The sequence below is a fragment of the Euleptes europaea genome, chromosome 11 (assembly GCF_029931775.1).
Source record: "Euleptes europaea isolate rEulEur1 chromosome 11, rEulEur1.hap1, whole genome shotgun sequence".
Lineage (NCBI taxonomy): Eukaryota > Metazoa > Chordata > Lepidosauria > Squamata > Sphaerodactylidae > Euleptes > Euleptes europaea.
In genome coordinates, this window is record NC_079322.1 from 52,546,645 (window position 1) to 52,567,826 (window position 21,182).

A 21,182-nucleotide genomic window follows, 5' to 3' on the forward strand; every position below is an offset into this window, starting at 1 on the left:
AGTTTATCAGGAATTTTTAATATATATAAGATGCCAGTGTCTTACCGGCTGCAGACCTGGTATGGAGTATTTGGCTCAAAAATGTTAAATCTTAAAAAGTAAGATTCCAGGCAGAAGTAAAGGGGCAGGAAAGAGAACTAACATCTAGGGAATGAAAGACAGAAAACAGGAGGATGAATGCATACAGCATGAACATGATGATTAGATTATGGAACATATGGCTAATTAGCCTATCACTGACAATAAGCTTTGTGTGGGAAGCAAAAGGCAGGCAGGGGTGAAAGGAGGCAGAAAGGAAATTGAAGGAATAAAAGAAGCACAAAGAACAAAGATAATACCTAGGGCACAGTATCCATGTACATAAGGACCAGTTTACATAATACCTGTATACCGCTTACAATATACAAAGTGCCCCGCCACTAGGTTGAAACACTTATATTTAAATACCACATGTTTTAATATGCAAGGAAAGCTTTATAAAACTAGAATGTAAGATGCCCTGGAGCTCAGGCACAAAGCTTTCTAGAAAGACTATTGCCATCTTTGTGGTAAGGATAAGGAGGAAGACAGAATCCTGTATGCTACCCTGAGCTATTTGGAAGACGGGATGGGTGGGATAAAAATGTGACCGATCGATCTTTCCAAAATACAACTCTATTTTGTGGTCAAATACTCTTATACTAACAATATATTTCTGGAAAAGGAATTCTATCGGAAAAAAGAAAATACGCATTATTTAAAAGTTTAGTGAGAATAATCACACTGTAAAATTTGACTGCCAAAGTCAACCCATTCGTCTATTACGGTCAATAGTGCCTACTCGGACCAACAGCGCTCCAGGATCTCAGGAAGAAGTCTTTCACATTACCTATCTCTTGGGTCCTTTTCATTGGAAATGCAGGGGATTGAACATGGGACCTTCTGAATGCAAAGCAGATGCGCTACCACTGAGGCATAAATCCCTCCCCCATTTTAAATCTTAGTTAAAACCCTAGTAAAAACTAGTCTGACCCTAGTTTTAACTCTAGTTAAAATGTCTGAAGTCATATTTTAACTCAAACAGGTATGATTACATAACAGTGTAGTAACAATTTTCACAGGATTGAAATTACAGCTATGTTCCAAGACTGGAACCCAACAAATTATTTGGGGTGTGCTGAGTGGATTTTTGTAAAACTTTTTTTCTTTTAACCACACACCTGCATATTACATCAGGGTTGAGAAACAAAACAGTATTATCTTGGAATATAAAATTACTTGCTCGGTTCTTTCATCCTAGCAAAACCAACATTTAATGCAGTGAAAGAAATCTGTTGCTTATATATTTGATGCCATTGTATACAGATGTTTTTTGAGTTCGGTTTTGCTATCTGAAGTACTTTGTAATATGTGCAAAAGACAGAAATATTACTCAAAAGACCCTTGACTTGATTTAGAGAGAAGTATTTGCAGTGGCAAAATGGCTTAGGGATGCCATCTCCTGCTTTCGAAATGTCTCATCGGGAGTTCAAAGAATTTATACACAGCAGCAGCAAATTGCCGAGCACGTGGATCTTCGAGAACTTTCCAGTTTTGGAGAAAAAAACAAACCCAGCTATCTCCTAGTTCTTTCTGCCAACCAGCTGGGGGAAAGGAAAGGAAAAACTGTAAGCACTTTGACACATCACTAGGCTGGGGATATTGGAATATGCACTGCCTCTGAGCCAGTAATACTTTTTTCCCCTTGAGAGTCCTACAGAGTGACAAAAAAGCATTTCTACTTTCGATGAAGCAAGAGATGCCTAATTAAAGCATCTGTGTTAGAGATACATCTCATCCTTATTCCCTACAATTATGATTATTGTCTTTCTTCAGTGTGGCGCGGTGGTTAAAAGTGGCAGATTCTAATCTGGAGAACCAGGTTCGATTCCTCACTCCTCCACATGAAGCCTGCTGGGTGACCTTGGGCTAGTCACAGTGCTTTTTTAGAAGTCTCTCAGTCCCACCTACCTCACAAGGTGTCTGTTGTGGGGAGGGGAAGGAAAGGCAATTGTAAGCTGTTTAGAGACTCCTTAAAAGGTAGAGAAAAGTGAGGTATAAAAACCAACTCTTCTTCTTCCATACAGTGCTAAGAGTCTGCATGACCTTGTTCTCCCAAAGGCATCTTAATTTTCCATCAGGGATACATACATATCTATTTTCCTCTGACAAGGGACAGAAAAAGAGGGGGCCACACCAAAACAAAACAAGAGACAAAAAGCAACGATTGGAGCAAGGGAATAGAATTTAAATTTCATTTCAAAGCAGAAAAGTTATCTATAGCATGAAATACATTGTTAGAAAGAAAAGCATTAAAATCGATACAAAATCTAAAACTACTTTAAAATTATTCCAAATTCTTACTAAAATTACCAATCTCCATGTGTATAGAAGTCCTGAGGAACTAGTCATTCCTATGTGAATCCATTTGTGAGAACACCCTCTCAAAAGTCCCCAAAACTACTGTGTTTTGTACGGTTACCTCTGACACCATACCTTCTGGTATATTTACACACAGGATGTATTAGACAAGCAGCACCATCAATAAAACTGAGATAGTGAAGTCGGTATATATGGCCCCCCCTTTGCCATGTCATGCTAATGTCACAATCTCAGTTAAGATAACAGTTTTCTATTTATAATAAGCCATGCATATAATAAAATGGAGAAGTTATCATTTGTGCCATAAAAATCAAGATTACAACTAGATGAGGGCTGAATATGAAAGACTGAACAGGTAAGACCCTCCATGGTGCCGACAGATCAAATGTCTAAGGACTGAAAGAAACAAAGGAACTGTGATAGCCAGATGATCCGAGCACACTCTGGATTCATGCTCTTACAGAGGGCTGTGTCTAAGAAGATTTAATAAACATAATCACAATCTTGACATCTGAATCAACATTATTTGCTAGTACTACAAATATTATTGTGTATGAATGTCTCCTATAATCACATACAAGTGCAAAGTAATGAATGCACACTCCATGGCTGCAGCGCAGCACATATTCTGTTCCAGCTGAAATATACGACTGTTGCATCGTTCAATGCAAAATGTAACTATTAGCATACAAATAGGATAATTAAAGTCAAACGATAATTAGATGAAAAACTTACTTTCAAACAACAAACATGACTAGCAATTTTGCTGGGCCCAGGAGGGGGAGAAAAGCATTTTAGTGCTATTAAGCAACTACAAGATACCTGCATTCCTTCTGCTCGCATTAATATCAAGCAGCGTCTCCTGCAGTCGCCAGGCAGAGTCACTGGGGAAGTGAAGGGCAGTGATGACACTCAGCCATTGGTTCTAGTATTTCCCCACCAGAATTGCCTGTCATATATGTTGCCTAATGGATTATCTAAGCCAGCAATTCTAAAATTTTCATGTCTTATGTCCCATCAGTCACTCTGTCAAAGATCCTGGGTCCAGTGCCACCATGACAGAAACAGAAACAGACCTCCCACTTTTCCTGAGAATGACATTCATATTCTGTTACTATATTTATAACCTGTGGTAAGTTCTAAGGACATTAAAAACTGCAGTAGTATTGTTAGGAGTAAATCTTATCGCTATAGCTGTAAAACACAAACCAGCAAAAATAAAAATTATATTAGTAGTCGGAAATTGCAATAAAAAAAGAAAGCTGTAATAATACTGTTACATAAGTTTTACTGCTATGGTAACAGTAAAATACAAGGATAATAAAAAAAAAACTGAAGTAGTGTTATTGGGATTGACGGAGCATGAATTCCTAGTAACTGTTATGAAAACTCTGCGTTCCACCTACACTACTTTTACATCGCACCAGGGGCTAAGAACCACTATCTAAGCAAAGCAAAATAACAGGAAGACTTTAAAAATTAAAACTTAGGCCTTGTGCTCCTTAATGACATTAGTAGCGGGATACGACCAAAGCACAAAGCATTCTCTTCCTCCACCTTTTTCTTCTTCTGGAGGGCACATTCTTTACTAATCTTAACCAACTGGGCATTATTGCAGCAAAACTGAAATGGCTAGGGCTCTATCAAAGGCCCTGCTTCTTCTGCCATTTGTAACAAAAGTGAGATGGACTGTTCTGAAAAACATGGCCTTTTCGGGTTTTATATCCAAGCTGGAATGTTCCTGTTACAGTTGCTCGCCTTACAACAATATCTCAAGAGTTTCCAGCACCAAGTAATTCTGCATTTGTTTGACCAGGCTTTCTGTTGAATGGTTTTTTTCCCTTAAGGTGCGTTTGGCCTCCACTGGAGAGAAAACTGGGGTATAAATGAAGTAATTAAATAAATACATAAATCATTACAATTTTGACCTGCTGTGTTCTACTGATTATCTTGTCAATGTTTAAGTTTTAATTCTACCCTACTGCTTCACATGCTTTATTTTAAATATATGGTTTTCATGGATTTGTTTGAAGGTTGATCTTAACTGCTTTCAGTTTGCTTCGTCAATTGCATCTTTAGAACGGTGCTTGCTGTGTGTAATATGATAATATTGTTGATTTTATGCTTGGGATGGTGATGTTGACATTTATTTACATTATTTATTGTTTGTATCTTTGAGTCTGATTTGTTGTGAGTTGCCCTGGGAGCCTTCAGGATGAAGAGTAAGATTAAAAATGGTTTACATAAATAAAATTAATTAAAAGGAAACATATGGTTTCCAAGCATCACCCATCCAGGTACCAACCAGACTGGCTACGCTTCAGCAAGACTGGTGTATCATGTCCCTTTACTGGAAAGAAGAGAACTTAGATTCAGATATAGATTCATAATTAATTTGCCCCTTTTTTAATGAAAATGTAACCTGCGTCCTAACCAAGGTCCAAGAGGAAACCAAATTAATTTTGGTAATATAGTCTGTTTTACTCTATAAAAGTGACAAAATTTGTCATTACTGCAAGTACATCTCCCTAAAACTGTTTCTGGTGTGCAGGTTTGACTATCCCCCACTGTATTCTATTTATTTAGAATATTTTTATCCCCTCTATCCAAAATCGTGCTTGAGGCAGCCCTCTCTGTGTTTTGGCTCATTTCCTGGTACTCTCATTAACATTTGCATCTTGAGTTTTAAATAATTATGAGATGCTAAACTGGGCAGTTTTCAATCTTTTATACCTAATTTTTACAATAATGGAAGTATTATCTTTGATAATCAAATCTAGTTTAAGTATGCTTAGATGTAGCGTACAAAAATCAAGAGGTGCCTACTAATGGCAAAGAATACTGACAATCTGTCAGAGATCCAGTTAGTGTTGGGATTAAACTAGTGAATGCTGACAGTGACCATTAGGAGACTGTCTTGTTTCACTGATCAGTCTCCCTATTATCATTCATTAAATGCATGAGGAATTTCTAATAGTGGCCATATGTTGGATATTCACTGACTAGATAATACACACTAGGCACTTAACTAGTAATTACAGCTGACACCCTGCAAGAATCCTGGCGCAAACACAGCCTTTTCTTTCCTCTGAGAACTGTAGCTCTCCACAGTATTACATGAATTGTAGTTTCCTGACCTCAACTGCAAATACCACCTATTCTAGTCCTAAAATGGTTCAATGTGTGAGGGAAAATCCACTTTGCATCACTTGTATGGTTTTGAATGCATGTGTTCTGTATGTTATACTAATCCTTTGATCCTAAATATTTGTGCAGTTATTTGGCTGCTATACAGTTCCAACCTAAAAACTCTCTTAAAATCCTTTTCAGGTTATTCTGTGATAAGGAAAATCCATTCTGAAGCCCCATAGGAGGACACCAGCCAACAGCAGTCCCAGTCCCATGTCAATCCCAACCAGCCACTGGCCTTTAGAGTTTTACAGGCAACACCCTCTGTAGCCACTCTATGAATTTCATTTCTCCAAGACTCTATGGTATGCGATAAAGTTTGCCCTCCAACACTGCCAATTCCCTCTAGGGTAACGGATATCTGTAGCTTGGAGATCAGTTTAAATTCCCAGAGAATTCTTGGCCTCACCATGAGGTTGGCAACACTGTATGGCTTGGCTTCATGCCATGAACAAGAGACAAAACTATCCAATTTTGAAAAAGTCAAGAGATTATGGAAACTGCAAAGTAGTGCATTAAACACAGGTAGGTTGCCAATTTTAACATGATGTACTTGCATATAATAGGGTACAGGACTGCAGTCTAAGGTTTAATTCCATTAAGAGTTATCTAGCCTACATACATTATTTCTTCCTGCCATAACCATAGGATGCATCAATTGCTTTCTATACATACACACACCACTTCTTGTATATTATAAACTGTCTGAAAAGTAACTGATATATTCTGTGGCTTGGTGTTCAACATGGTTCAAAACTGTTACACTTGTAAGAATTGTGATTGAAGGTTCTTTTTCATACATGTGTTTTATTAAATGAACTGCCAGTATGATCACAAGCTCATTTTTCATCTTGTACATAAATTTCTTCCATAGAGATCAACAGATAGGGATCTGAATGTTTGATTGTGTCCAGCTTATCCCATGCTATGGAGAGGAGGGGGGAGAAGAGATGCCAGTTTGTGGAACTCATAGGAGGTATAGCAAATTTCACAATTTCCTGAACGTTTCTTCATCGGGGTGTGTGGTGTGGATTCCGCCATCAAGTCACAGCTGTTTTATGGCAACTCCATAGGGTTTTCAAGGCAAGACACTTTCGGAGGTGGTTTGCCATTGAAAATGATCTAAAGTCAGAAGAAGTTCCATTCTATCACTTTTTCCATTTAAATATGTAGGAACAAGCAGGGGATCACAAGGAATTGTGGGGGGTCTCATTTCCCCCTCTCCCACTATTTCCACATTCTCCTCCCTAAAAGCCCTCATCGATTCTCTCCTTTTCCTGTTTCTTTAACTCTTTTACATCCACCAACCAACCTACCTTTTATCTGCCAGCACTGCCATTGAAACTTGCTGGGTGACCTTAGGCCAGTCACACACTCCCAGCCTCGACCCTGGCAAGTATTTAGATGGGTCTGACGTGGAGGAGGGCAATGGTAAACCACCTCTGAATGTCTCTTGCTTTGAAAACCCTATGGGGTTGTCATAAGCTATCTGTGACTTAATGGCAAAACACATACATCTTCCAACTATATTTGTTATTTCACTTATACTCCAACTTTCTTCCAAATGGGGACCCAAAACAGCTTACAGCATCCTCCTTGCCTCCATTTTCGCCTCACAACAGCTCAGTGAGGTAGGCTGGGAGTGTGTGACTAGCCCAAGGTCACCCAGTGAGAGTCCATGGCAGAGTGGTAACAGAAAATTTACTCTGGATCCAAACCACTCTTGGATTGCATATGCGCAGTTCTCCAAATTGGTGCAAGAAGCCAGCATAGAGACCAAATTTTCTCCTCTCAGTCAAATGAATGCCCTCTTCCTCTGGCCTCCTTTTTGGAAACATGGCATGGCAATGACAAGTTTTATTCCAGCTAAGTGATGAAACATTCCTTCATAAAGGAAAAATTAATTTTCATACTCGCTCAGGAGAACTTCGTCTTTAGGTGCCTGGGTGGGGAACAGCTTTTTTTGGAGATGAGTGGAAGAAGTCTACATAAAATCAAGGGCTCTATATTAGCATGCAAAAAAGTGGCACAGGTCACAAATACCCAGCAATCAAGACTACCACTTACAACTCCATTTGCTATGGGGGGGACAAGACCTCCATGCAATACAGTTTAGAGTCCTGTAAAGCTTCCATAAGGAGCTACAGTCCTCTAGCACTCTAATTGTAACTCTTCAGCGTTTCAGGCAGAAGCTCTTTTAAAATCTTTTTTAAATGAACATGTTGTTTAAAAATATTTTACATACACACAAGCATACATATCGAGCTAGCTAAGAAACACTTATCTGGCAGTATCTGGCAGATCTCCAGTAGCCAACTGTTGGCCCCATCCATTTTCTAATACACTTGGTGGTTGCCGGGAAAGGTATTAGCAGGCACTCATGGGCACCATGTTGGGAACCCCTGCCCGACATATTTAATGATACACTGCTATTGAGCTGAAAGTTTGGTTGAAGAGATCATGAATCACAGTGCTGTCATTTCAGAAAGTGTACCCTAGCAATTACGTATTCTAATTCAATCACCTATTAGCTTCTAGCTTGTTTGGAAATATGGTAAGTATTTACTGCAGGTCTACAGAGGTAAAATAAAGTTAGTAAATTACTGCACAAAATGCTAGTTAACACAAACCCGCAGGAAAAAAGTTCAGAGTGCAAGAATATTTACAGTTCTAGAAAAGAAAGTCATCCCCTTCTATATTAGAACGTTTAGCTCAATACAAGCGAACAGTGCCATAATTAAATATACTTACATACCCACATAGCTCCTGTTCTAAACAAAGCTCCCTGTTTGACAGCATGCTTTGTCATGTGACTGACTTTTATAACAGAAAAGATTCCCCAACAGTTCGAATGGGTAATTCAGATACCTTATGACCCAGCTGCTTTACTAATTTCAGACTCCAGCAGACTACTGAAAGCGAAAACTGCACCTATATGAATTAGTAGTTCATTTTCTCTTGATCAAAAACAAATAGTAACATTTAAGTACGTCTTTGGCTATAACTGAAAATGCACCTTTTCTTTCACTGCTACACATCTTCTATCTAAAAATTTAGCATGGGAAATAAGGTAAAACTGACTGCAGAAGGAAGAGGTCGTCGCAGAGCACTCCCAGTCTCCCAACTGTAGTTAGGTGATGGGCAGTATTACGTCCGTTTAGATTTATGACGTGTGCATCTCCCACCCATAATGTTTACAGGACAATCCTAAGCAGAGCTGCACCCTTCTAAAGCTCACTGACGTCAATGGATTTAGAAGGGGGTAACTGTGCTTAGGGTTGCGGTTAGTCTTTCAAACAGGGCGTAACAACTGAGAATTTATTCTGAATCACGTTTTCTCTTTACGTATTTTAACGAATTTACAGATTGCAGCGAATTGCAAAATATTTGATGTATTTTTCAAAGTGTATCTAAATTTAGTTTAGCTTACTGCAACAACACCCTCCAACATGTAGGTGGTTAGACTAGGATTCCAAAAGGATCTATTTGTGTACTGTTCTTTTTATTTTTCAGTGGCAATTAATAGATCATACCCAGTGACCTACTCTTATTGACATATCACATGGAAAGTTACCATGTGTCCATTAATAGCTATTTCAGCTAACACTTTCCTAAAAGTCGGAGTACCATCCCTCAAGTCCAACTAGCATTCACAATATTGTTAGTCCTTAACGACATATTTTTATAACTGACTTAGCCGTTAAGGGAAAATAGTTACACGTTCCCTGGTACGTCACATTTTTAGCAGTCTTGAATTATTCTGTACCTCCAGCATGCTGTCCCATAATGCCTTACACAAGTAAACACAACATTCCAGAGCTTATCCTTCAACCCTTTATGCACACTGAAGAGGATTAGGGATTTCTTTAGTTGAAATACTGCAGATAATTTAAGTCCAGAGCTACTACTATATAGGACAACCTATGTATTGTAGAAATTAGGTGGTGTTACTATAACAATATGTAGTTTAAACCTTTAACAATATGTGGTTTAAACCTTTAACCCTTTCCCCTGGAAAGTTACTGCTGCCACAGTATGCAGAAATGGTTTTAAGAGCTTTACCTGTGGGCACTTCTGGAAGTTTGAGAACAGGAATGGAGCTGTGGCTCAGTGGTAGAGCATCTGCCTGGAATGCAGAAGATCCCAGGTTCAATCTCCAGTTAAAGGGACTAGGCAAGTAAGTGATGTGAAAGACCTCTACCTGAGACCCTGGAGAGCCGCTGCTGGTCTGAGTAGACAATACTGACTTTGATGGACCAAAAGTTCTGATTCAGTATAAGGCAGCTTCATGTGTTCAACGTAGGCATCACAATAAAATGGCTGCCATGGGGGTTGGACCAATCACAATATGGCTGCCATGAGGTATGCGTACAATCACAAAATAGCAGAGGATTCCAAGACAAGCATTCTCCTATAATGGAGACAGCTATTTCCAAATGGGTTCTCCCTGCAGATGTAAAGATTATGCCTCATGGGTATCTTCAGACACATCTATTTTAATTAACTGGAGGAAAATCAAGATTGGCTTACGTTGGGGGAAGAAGAAAGTGGGCACCAGGAATACACTGGCAGGTGCCAAGGCACCCACAGACACCATACTGGGCATCACTGCCCTGTGTGAACCACTTGCCAGTTAAGTTGTGTGCCTCCCAGCATCAACTTGTTCCATCTCCTAGGATGGGGAGAACAGCTGCAGTCTGCTCATGGCCTCTTTCCAGCTTCAAATATGTAGAACAGGTATCCCGCGGAAGCCAGGATTATTACTGTTCTCCCTTCTTTTAGGAAAGCCTGTTAGGCACTACTTAAGAGAGCTCTTGGCTAATGGCAGCAGGAATTAGTTCTGTGATCATTCGTATACTGATGGTTGTGTTTTTGTTTTAACTGGCTTTCTTAGGCAGTGTGCTGATTTTATAAACTACGGGCTCCTCTGACAGCGGGCAAAAAGAAGGCTACAAGATTTCAATAACTATAGTGTATAAATGGCTCTTATGTTCTCAAGTGACCCTGATTGTCCTCCGCAAGACAGCCAATTAATACTATTCAACAGAAATTCCTGGCCTGTACCACTTCAAACTGTAGCTGGGAGGGTTACTTGTGTGAATACTTCCCCACAAAGACCAATACCCTGTATATACAAGAGAAAAGAAATCATTAGGAAGAGGGCTTTGCTGAACCTTTTCCTTCAACATAGCACATTTTTATGTACAAGGAACTTTCCTCCATGGGGGAGAATTCATACATGAAGCTTGCCCCTGCAACCTGCAGTGGTACAGTCCAAGGAAGACTTTCCAGTTCATATAATCTGTAGAATTACTGAACATTGATTAGGAGTCAAGGGTGGTAGTTAACCCAGATTAATTCAATGTCATTTTGTTTACATCGCTATACATGACCACACCCCTGTCTTCTGCTGTAACTTATTTAGATTCTCTTCCTTCCTACCAGAAGATCACTAATGCAGACCATAAACCCGAACTCCGCCCACACTTATGTGATCTACAGTTATATGGGGGGGGGGAAGTGACCCATACAGCTACAGAGATAACAGAGAATGTTTTTAAAAAAACTAATAAGCTGAGCAATCTTAAATACGTACCACTGAGTCCACAGCCAAGCCTACTACTCTCTGCTGAACCCTCCACACTTCCAAGTAAACCACTACACACATACCTTTAATTTTCCTTCAGTCAGGGGCTGGTTCAATGCCCAATGCACTTAGGCCAACATATAGGTAGGGAGTGGGGCAGGAGCAGAAACATGTGCCCACACACCCATATCTTTGCAGTGTGGCCAGATGCAAGGTAGGATGCAAAAGCCAAATGAGCTGCAGGGACAGGGGGTGCACGCCTCTTTCCCTGCCATCCTGCTGGACTCTGCATTCACAGCCTGCCTTGCATCTGGCTGGGCTACACTTGAGAAGACACATGCTCTCTCACCTTCATCACCCATTTCAGATCCAAAGCTTCTTCAGAGTGTAACACCACAAGCAGGGAGCCAGGAGGTGGTGAATTCCCTATGGACCTGTTCCACTCATGCGGGCTGCAGAAGCTACCTAGCAGGGCACCATGAGAGGAGACACATGCACCCCTGAATCTGCCACCCAGTTTGCATTCAGGGCGGTTATTTCTGCAGCCCACTTTCCAGCCAGCAAGGTAGCTCAAGCACCCTCCCCAAACCTGTCACTTCAGCTCAGAGCAAGGCAGGCTACAGGAGCCAACTATATTGCACCAGTCAGGATGGCATGGGTGGAACGCGCCTGGAGCAACAGCACGCCTGGAGCAATCCCCGATTTCCATCTACGAGGCTGGTGGCTCCTGGCTCAGCAGTGGCATGACCATTGGGAGAACAGCCGGCGGGTTAACACTGTTGCATTCTCACATCCATCCATCCTTCTTGCCTACCAGCTGCACGGCCCAATGGCCGCCTTGGCTCTTTCACCTCCTCCAACCCCGACAGATGAAAAGGGGCAAGAAAGCACCCAGCGACAGACTCTATAGCCATTTGTGCACGGGAGGTTTCGCCTTGGCTTTGCCACTGTCTAGAGATGCACATTTCCCCCATCGGAATCCCCAAAACTCAACAATAAGCCCCCCCCCCCATGCAGAGTTTTGAGAATTCAGATGGGGGAAATGTGCATCTAGAGAGGCAAAGCCAAGGCAAAACCTCCCGTGCATCAATGGCCTATGCATGGGAGGTTTTTGCCTTGGCTTGGCCGCTCTCTAGATGCACATTTTCCCCGTCCGAATTCTACACCGGGGGGGGGGGGGGCTTAATGCTGAGTTTTGTAAATTTGGATGGGGGAAACGTGCATCTAGAGAGCGGCCAAGCCCAGGCAAAAACCTCCCGTGCCTCCATGGCTCAGGGACTCTCAGGAGCCGTGGCGGGCTGCGATTTTGGCCCCAAGACACGACGCCGCAGGACGGGGGACACTCACCGGCTCCTCACAGGGTGACCACCGCAGGGCTCCTTGCCGTTCACACAGCCGCCGCCTCCATCCATCCACCCCGGCGGCCGTCCTGGGGAACTCTCGCGGCCCCCCTTCGCCTGGGATGACACCGCCTTCTCTCCCCCCACCCCCCCCCGCACCGCCCTACAGCTGCAGGCAGATGTTCGTCGGGGAAATAGGGGGCGGCCCCCGCTGGAACCAAACCGGTCGAGCCGATCCGGGCCCTGCAACGCCCCCCCCCCCGCTCGGCGCTCTCGCCCCTTTGTCCGCCCTGGGCGGCGGGTCCTTCCTTCCTTCCTTCCTTCCTGCCTTCCTTCCCCGCCGCCTCAGCCTCTCCTCCTCTCGGGCCGGGTTTGCAGCGCCCGGGCCTGGCCGGCTCTTCCTCCTCCTCCTCCTCCCCTCGGCCGCCTTTCCCTCAGCGGGGCCAAAGTGGCAGCCGGGGCATCTCGCGCAAGGGAACCCGCCGCTCCTCCCGCCGCCAACAACACAACGGCGGCGGCTGGGGCCTCCGACCCGGAAGCTCATCCAGGCGCCGGAGCCGCACCGGAAGCGGATCTGCCGCCGCCGCAGCTGCTAAGGGGGCGGGGCCGGAAGGGGGAGGAGCGGAACCAGACACACCTCAGCGGGGCCGGAGGATGCAAGCGGAAGCGACGAGGGTTCCTCAGGGCGGCCAGGTAAGGAAAGCTAACCCGGGGGGGAGGAATCGTCACGTTCCCGCCGCCTCTCTCTGGCCTGCCGGTGTTGGTTTCGTTGGCCTCGGTTTTATAGCCTGCGAGCGTTGCCGTCCCCTGCGCGCAGAGGTGGAGAATAAGCCCGCGCGGAACACGGTGGGTGGGGAAGGGTCGTCAGGATGGCTCCTGTCGCGGGGGCCGCCCTTGCATGCATGGCTCGTGACCAATGCTGATTTCTCCACACCCATCTCTCCCCTGGACATCACGGACTCTTCTGCATACCACGCCTCATCCCATCACGCCTGCGATTCACATTTACATACGAATGCTTGTCTGAATTCACTCTCCTCTACTTAAAGACAGATGGATTTACATTCTAGCTGTATCTGAAGAAGGGAGCTGCGGCTCACGAAAGCTCATACCCTGCCAGAAAATATTCTTGTTCGTCTTTAAGGTGCTACTCTTGTCATGAGACGACAAGAGTCACTGGAAAAGACAGTCATGCTCAGAAAAGTTGAGGGAAGCAGGAAAAGAGGCAGACCCAACCAGAGATGGATGGACTCAATAAAGTCGAGGGCAGCAGGAAAAGAGGAAGACCCAACCAGAGATGGATGGACTCAGTAAAGTTGAGGGCACAGGAAAAGAGGAAGACCCAACCAGAGATGGATGGACTCAATAAAGGAAGCCACGGCCTTCAGTTTGCAAGATCTGAGCCAGGCTGTCAAAGATAGGACATTTTGGAGGACTTTCATTCATAGGGTCGCCATGAGTCGGAAGCGACTTGACGGCACTTAACACACACACAAGGTGCTACTGGACTCTTGCCCTTTTCTACTCCTGTCACTTTGCTTTGGCATGCCGGTGTTGGTTTCGTTTGCCCCTGTGTTGAGTCTGTAAGCATCGTTGCAGTCCTCTGCGCGCAGAGGTGGGAGTCGGCCCACACTGAACACAGTGGGAGCTTGTTTCTGAATGAATGGGCGTAGGCTCGAGCTGCAGTCGCGAGTTGCAATTTCATGGAATCATGGAAGCATAGGTTTGGGAGGGACCACCAGGGTCATCTAGTCCAACCCCCTGCACAATGCAGGAAATTCGCAATTACCTCCCACACACACACACAGTGACCCCCTACTCCATGCCCAGAAGATGGCCAAGATGCCCCCCCTCTCATGAACTGCCTAAATTCATAGAATCAGCATTGCTGACAGATGGCCATCTAGTCTCTGCTTAAAAACCTCCAGGGAAGGAGCACTTGCCACCTCCCGAGGAAGCCTGTTCCACTGAGGAACCGCTCTAACTGTTAGAAAACTCTTCCTAATGTCTAGATGGAAACTTCTGGTTTCATTTTAACCCGTTGGTTCTGGGGCAACAGAAAACAACTCGCCACCATCCTCTATATGACAGCCTTTCAAGTACTTGAAGATGGTTATTGTGACCCCTCTCAGTCTTCTCCTCTTCAGGTGAAACATACCCAGCTCTTTCAACCTTTCCTCATAGGACTTGGTCTCCAGACCCCTCGCCATCTTTGTTGCCCTCCTCTGGACACGGTCCAGCTTGTCTACATCTTTCTTAAATTTCCTTGGGAGTAACGAATGACAGGCTAGCAGCTAGCCCATTAGAAATAATGGGAGAAGCTGCACAGCCCATTTAAGATAATAGGAGCCTGGAGTGTCCATAGACTTGCATTGGCTCCATTGAAACACATTACAGCACAAAAAGAGTTGAAAATTAAATATGGAATGGATTTTCCAGCAAGGTCTCTAAACCCAAATACACTACTCTGGGGCTGGAATGACAGCCCGACAAGTGGATTGACAGCCCCTGGGATTAGCACAAGTGTTCCGGGGCTGGAATGACAGCCCCCCCCCAAGTGGATTGACAGCCCCTGGGACTAGCACAAGTGTTCTGGGGCTGGATTGACAACCCCACAAGTGGATTGACCTCCCCTAGGACTAGCACAAGTGTTCTGGGACTGGAATGACACTCTTCAAATACCTTCAAATTAAGAACATATAAACACATTAGTCAAAAAGGGTAAGTTAGCACTACGATCGTTCAACGAGTTTGAAAAATTGGTAGTCTCAGGTAAACTATCTATGAGTAAGATTTTCACCATTTTATTACAAAAAAAAGCAGAACAACAATAAATAAACATCAAGAGAAGTGGAATAAGAAGCTTGGCTATGTGTTGGATTATGACAAATGGGAATTTATATTCCCAAAAGGTTTAAATTTCACAATAAGTTTATCGATCAGAGAGAATCTATATAAAATGGTATATATGTGGCATCTATCCCCTATCAGTATACAGAAAATGTCGAACTTAAAGGAAGACGCAAATAAATGTTGGTTTTGTAAGAGGGATAAGGCAGATTTTTACCATATGTGGTGGGAGTATACTAGAGTTACAGTTTATTGGAAAAATGTGATAAATATAATATCTAAAGGTTTGGAAATAGAAATACCCATGAATCCAGAAATAATCTTGTTAAACTGTTTACCAACTATAAATAAGAAACTTCTTGATGTATTCCTCCATATGGTAACATTAGCAAGAATAAATTTTGCCAGATGCTGGAAAGGAGTGAACTCTCCAAGCTTAAATAGTTGGTTTGACAAAGTAAGAGAGATCTATGTGTTGATTAAATTAACTTACTATCAAAATAACAAAAATATAGAGGATTTGGATAGAATATGGAATCCCACTATATCCAGGATGGAGAACACTCTTAAAAGTTGAGATTCTGTTGGTGGTGGTTCATAAAGAGAGTGATTATTTAGAAAGTTATATGTTTTATAGGTTTTATAAGTACTGGTCGATGTTTGTTTGTTAAAAAGGTTGTTTTTTAATGTATTATTGTATTTATATATATATAAATACATATGTATTTATATATATATAAATATAAATAAATATATATATGTATTTATATGTATTTATATATATATAAATTTAAATTTTTAGAAGCTAATTAAGTAGTCAAAGCACAAAGACAAATTTGATTTCTGAATACAGAAAAGCAAAAAATGGAGGGAAAGAGAGAATTACAGTTCCTCTTAGAGAATGAAAACGTAACAAATGTGTTTTTTATGGATTTGGTTTTTGTTCATTTAATTTTTGTTTTATCTTTATTCTTTTCAGTAACAAAGGAGTAATAAGTCATGGGAAATCCAGAGATTATTACTGATGCTTATGTAGCTGTTATTCGCCCCAAAAATACTGCAAGTCTGAATTCTCGTGAATATCGGGCCAAATCATATGAGGTGGGTAGAGATTGCATTAAATGGAGTCATGTTGTATAACCGTAGGCAGCAGAGGTGCAGATTCAGTGAAAATGGTATTCTTGTCATAGATACACCTGTGGTATAATCAAGTGTGACTGGAAAATCAGGAGGTACCCTATAGGGATATCGCTTTTGTATACGAAATAGTTCTTCAGGAGCCCTGTCCCTACTTGTCACATGTTTCCTTCTGCTCTCTACGCCTCTCATCCAAGTTATTCCTAAATAATTTTGAATAGTTTCAGGAGATACAATGCAGCTGGACCTCAGCACTGCTCATCTCTCAGGCCAGACTTAAAACAGTAAGAACAACCCTTGCATCGATCATTGCCAAGACAGTAAATTCTTGGTGAAGTTACTCGGAATATTAAGCAGAAAATTGATGCATTTACAAAACAACCTTCATAGTCATTCTATAACAGGATGTATGCGATGATAATATCTCTAGGATTCTGCTTTATCTCTGTGCATTCACTGAATATTTAGCTAAGTCTTTTATAAGCAGGTTGTTGACAGTAAAGGCTTATCAGAACATAGTGAAAATGTGGCATTCATGGAACAGTACAGCCTAGTATCTCTGTCGAAGAATGTGTAATGAGTGGAATTGTCTTGTGACAATGTCACATTGAGGACAGTGTTGCCAGTAGGAAAGGTATACACATAAGAAACCGAGTGTTTAAAGTTTCTTTTATACCCCTATAAAAGTAAAATAACTGGCTTGTATGCCACCGAAGACTTAAGGGCACTTTGTCTTTGAAAGTGAGTGCAGCAGTTTCCAGTTCTTTCTCCTCCCCTGCCATTACAGGCCCCGCCCCACTTTACCCCCCCCCCCTGCTGTTTCTGAGAGGTTGCTGAGTGGCAATAATTGCTTTGACAACAATGTAACATTGCTTGCAAAGTAAAATCAAGTTTTCTAACATTGGGGTTACTACACTTTGTATTCCCAGCGATGTATTAAGAGTTTGAAAATGTTATAAAAAACATTGCTTTAAAGGGGTTTTTGGATACCACGGCTTATACATGGTTGGAAAACGTCTTCATAGCTAAAGGGGCCAAACAAAGTGCGAACAGTATTTTTTATAACGTTTTCAAACTCTTAATACATCGCTGGGAATACAAGTGCGGTAACCCCCATTGGTATGCCTAAGTGCTTGTGTGTCCTCCAAGTGCAAGGGTTGTGATGTTATTCTTCTCTGAATGCACACCTGGTCCGTCATGTTTAACTAGTGTTCAATTTGGTTGTTACAAGATTTTGTTGCTTGAAGTTCCTATTGAAGGACATAAGAAGAAAAGAAGGAAAATGTTGTTGGAAACTAAGCTTCCAGGAGGCAGTGATGTAACACAAAGCATCTTGGATTATATACTAGAGACCACCAAACCCATTTCACCAGGAAATCAAGGTATCAAAGGTAATAACACTTGATCTGTTGTTTTTCTCTGTAAAGCAGAATACCTTTTTTTTAAAAAAGCCAAGCCAAATAATTTATTTATTTTATGTATTTATATCCTGTCTTATAGGCAGTGGCCTCAGGGTGACTAACCAAGTTGTCAGAGTAAAATGCATAAATCAATTTAAACCAACCAGTTTGAGCCACTGTGGTGTAGTGGTTAGAGTCCCAGGCTAGGATCTGGGAGTCCAGATTCAAATCCACACTTTGCTGTGGAAGCTTGCTAGGTGACCTTGGGCCAGTCATACCCTCTTAGCCTAACCTACCTCACAGGGGTGTTGTGAGGATAAAATGGAGGAGATGATGCAAGCTTCTTTGGGTCCCCATTGTGGAGAAAGGCAGGGCATAAATAAAGTAAATAAGTAAAACTTCAGAGTTACATAGCAGCAGCAACATAAAATACCTGGCTGAATAAAACAATCCCTGATCCATTGTCTGCTTAAAGGTAAAAGTAAAGGTCCCCTGTGCAAGCACCGGGTCATTCCTGACCCTTGAGGTGACATTACATCCCGATGTTTCCTAGGCAGACTTTGCGGGGTGGTTTTCCAGTGCCTTCCCCAGTCATCTTCCATTTATCCCCAGTGAGCTGGGTACTCCTTTTATCCACCTTAGAAGGATGGAAGGCTGAGTCCACCTTGAGCCGGCTACCTGAAACCGATTTCCGTCGGGATTGAACTCAGGTCATGAGCAGAGTTTGGACTGCAGTACTGCCACGGGGCTCCTTATTGACTGCTTGCTAGAACATAAATGTTTGCTTGTTTCAGAACGTGAAGAGAGTATTAGTGTTGCAGAGTTCTGGCTGTTCTTCTGTTGCTGCTGAAATGGCCAAATCAGAAGCAGAGCAGTGGAAATGGAATCTACTGTAAAAAAAAAAAAGCAGAGAATGGTAGTGAGAAATGTCAGACAAGAAGTTCTCTCTTGATGCACCCAGCTTACCTTTAAACTCTTGCTAAGAGTATTTAAAACATGAGCTTAAGCATCCACTTAGTTTTCAGTATGTTGTGTTTTGGCAATGGAGGCAGATGCTTCTTCTGCTTAATTGTATGTACTTTTTAATTATTGTTATCCAGGAAAAAGAGTCATGGTTATGAAGAAGTTTCCTCTTGATGGAGAGAAGACAGGCAAAGATGCGTCACTTTTTGTAGTACCCACAGTTGTAAAAGGTAAAATTTTAAATGTTGAAGTTTTATGTATTTAGAAGAAGTCGGCGTGGTTTCCCTTATAGTTTCCCTTGCTGTGGTGCCCTCTGAGGGCAGGGGAACATCATATGTGGCGTTGATGGGGTCTTGCAGTCACCAGCCCAGTCACTATTTCCTTATGCAGGTTACTTTATTAGCCTGTCCATGTACCTAAAGGTGTGGTTTACTTCACCCATCTCAGGGTTACAGTGCAATACTCAGGAGAACCACAACACTGCAATTTGTCTCTTTCTTCCCCTTCTTTCCCAGCTGGCCCCCTCCCATTTCCGCTTCCTCCCTTCTTATAGCCTCAGGTTAGCACCTGATGCTTGAGCTAATCTCCACCCTCCTCTGTCCCCTGCTGTCCACAGCCACACCTGACCTTAACCCACCTGGGCCCAGAGAGCCGTTGTTCTCCCATCCAGGGTTGCTCACTGTTCCACACCTTTTGAGCTTCCTTGGGGCAGACTGCAAAGGCTAACCCATTGCAGATGCTTTCCTTAGCACTCTCCTGCCCCTTGACCCACCCTGCTCCACCCAGGTGAGCCTTGCGGCTGGCCCCAAGGGCTTGTCCTACCCTGCCAGGCAGTTTGTTGCTGGATAGCCGGCGACATGTGTGTGGATCTTGCAGTCCTAATTCCACATCCAGACAGTTAAGTGGGGGCTATTCTTGGAAGAAGAGTTGGTTTTTGTATGCTGACTTTCTCTATCTCTTAAGGAAGACTCAAACTGGCTTTCAATCACCTTCCCTTTCCCTCCCCACAACAGACACCCTGTGAGGTAGGTGGGGCTGAGAGAGTGTGACTAGCCTAAACTGACTTCATGTGTGAGAGTGGGGAAACAAATCCAGTTCACCAGATTAGGGTCCGCCACTCATGTGGAGGAGTGGGGAATCAAACTTGGTTCTCCAGATCAGAGGCCACCGCTCCAAACCACCTCTCTTAACCACTTCACCACGCTGGCTCTTGTAAATATATTCTGGAATGGACTCTCTTCAGAGGTGGGGAGAAGGAGGATGAAAATGTTGTGACAACTTAAATTTAAGCTGTAAGAAATGAAGAAGTAGAAGAGTAAGCAACAGTTTTTGCCTTAGTGCCAAAACAACAGTGTCTGCCTATGAAGATGTTGGTGTACTGGTAAACAAAAGTGAGAGGAGAAGGGATTATGCTTGGCTCGGCATAGTGGGAGCAAGCCAGGCCCCAGTGGCATTCCTTGCATCTCAGGCTCACCTTGGACCTGGCTGGCAGCTGCGGGGGTAGGGTTGCCAACCTCCAGGTGATGGCTTGCAATCTCCTGGGATTACAGCTGATCTCCAGGTGACAAAGATCAGTTCACCTGGAGAAAACGGCAGCTTTAGAAGGTGGACTCTATATGGCATTATACCCCATTGAAGTCCCTCCCCTCTCCAAACTCTGCCCTCCTCTGGCTCCACCCTCAAAATCTCCAGTATTTCCCAACCCAGAGCAGGCAACCCTACCCAGGGGTCCCAGGAGGAGATGACCTGCATATGCCATTCCCATTGCCTTTTCCCATGCTTCTCGCCACAACAGTACTGCCAGCACCTTAGGGGTATGCCTCAGTATCTTGTGCAGAGAACTGTCCTTGTGTGCTGAGCGCAATGGCCTGGTATGCCTCTGTTTGACACACACGCCAAGGGTGGGTACCCAGGCATTAGAGCATCAGAAATGGAGAAGAGCTCCCAAGGACTGGTGTATAGTGTGATAAAACGGTTCTTGTCATGGAAGATAGGAAGGGTGACAACATGAACTTGAAATACCGAACGTAAACAAATTCAGCCTCATCTTTACGTTTTCGCCAAATGCAATCATTAAAACCAGAAGAGTAGGAGTGTAGAATAAAGGGTAAAATCTAGGGCTGGGGATCTGTGAAGTGAAAAGTTCAATTGGATATCAGGGTCTGTACGTGGTGAGGTTGAAGGTGCAGTGTCTCTAGGGCCTAGTTCTGTCATAGAGCAGATGACATTTCAAAATGCAGCAGAGGTTCATGTGATGAAATGCTCTTCTGCTAGAAGATTCCTATACACAGAAAACTAGCATGTCAAAGTCAATGC

General features: G+C 43.0%; 1 protein-coding gene across 1 annotated transcript in view; it reads left to right on the top strand.

Annotated features, from left to right (window-relative positions):
- The first annotated feature begins 16,342 nt into the window (after window positions 1-16,342).
- Window positions 16,343-21,182, top strand: part of KRIT1 (KRIT1 ankyrin repeat containing) — a 28,307-nt gene continuing 23,467 nt past the window's right edge. Inside the window, exons 1-3 of the mRNA XM_056857289.1 lie at window positions 16,343-16,467; window positions 17,735-17,894; window positions 19,004-19,096. Coding sequence (XP_056713267.1) covers window positions 16,366-16,467; window positions 17,735-17,894; window positions 19,004-19,096 — 355 coding nt within the window. The 5' untranslated portion in view covers window positions 16,343-16,365. The remainder of the gene's footprint in view (window positions 16,468-17,734; window positions 17,895-19,003; window positions 19,097-21,182) is intronic.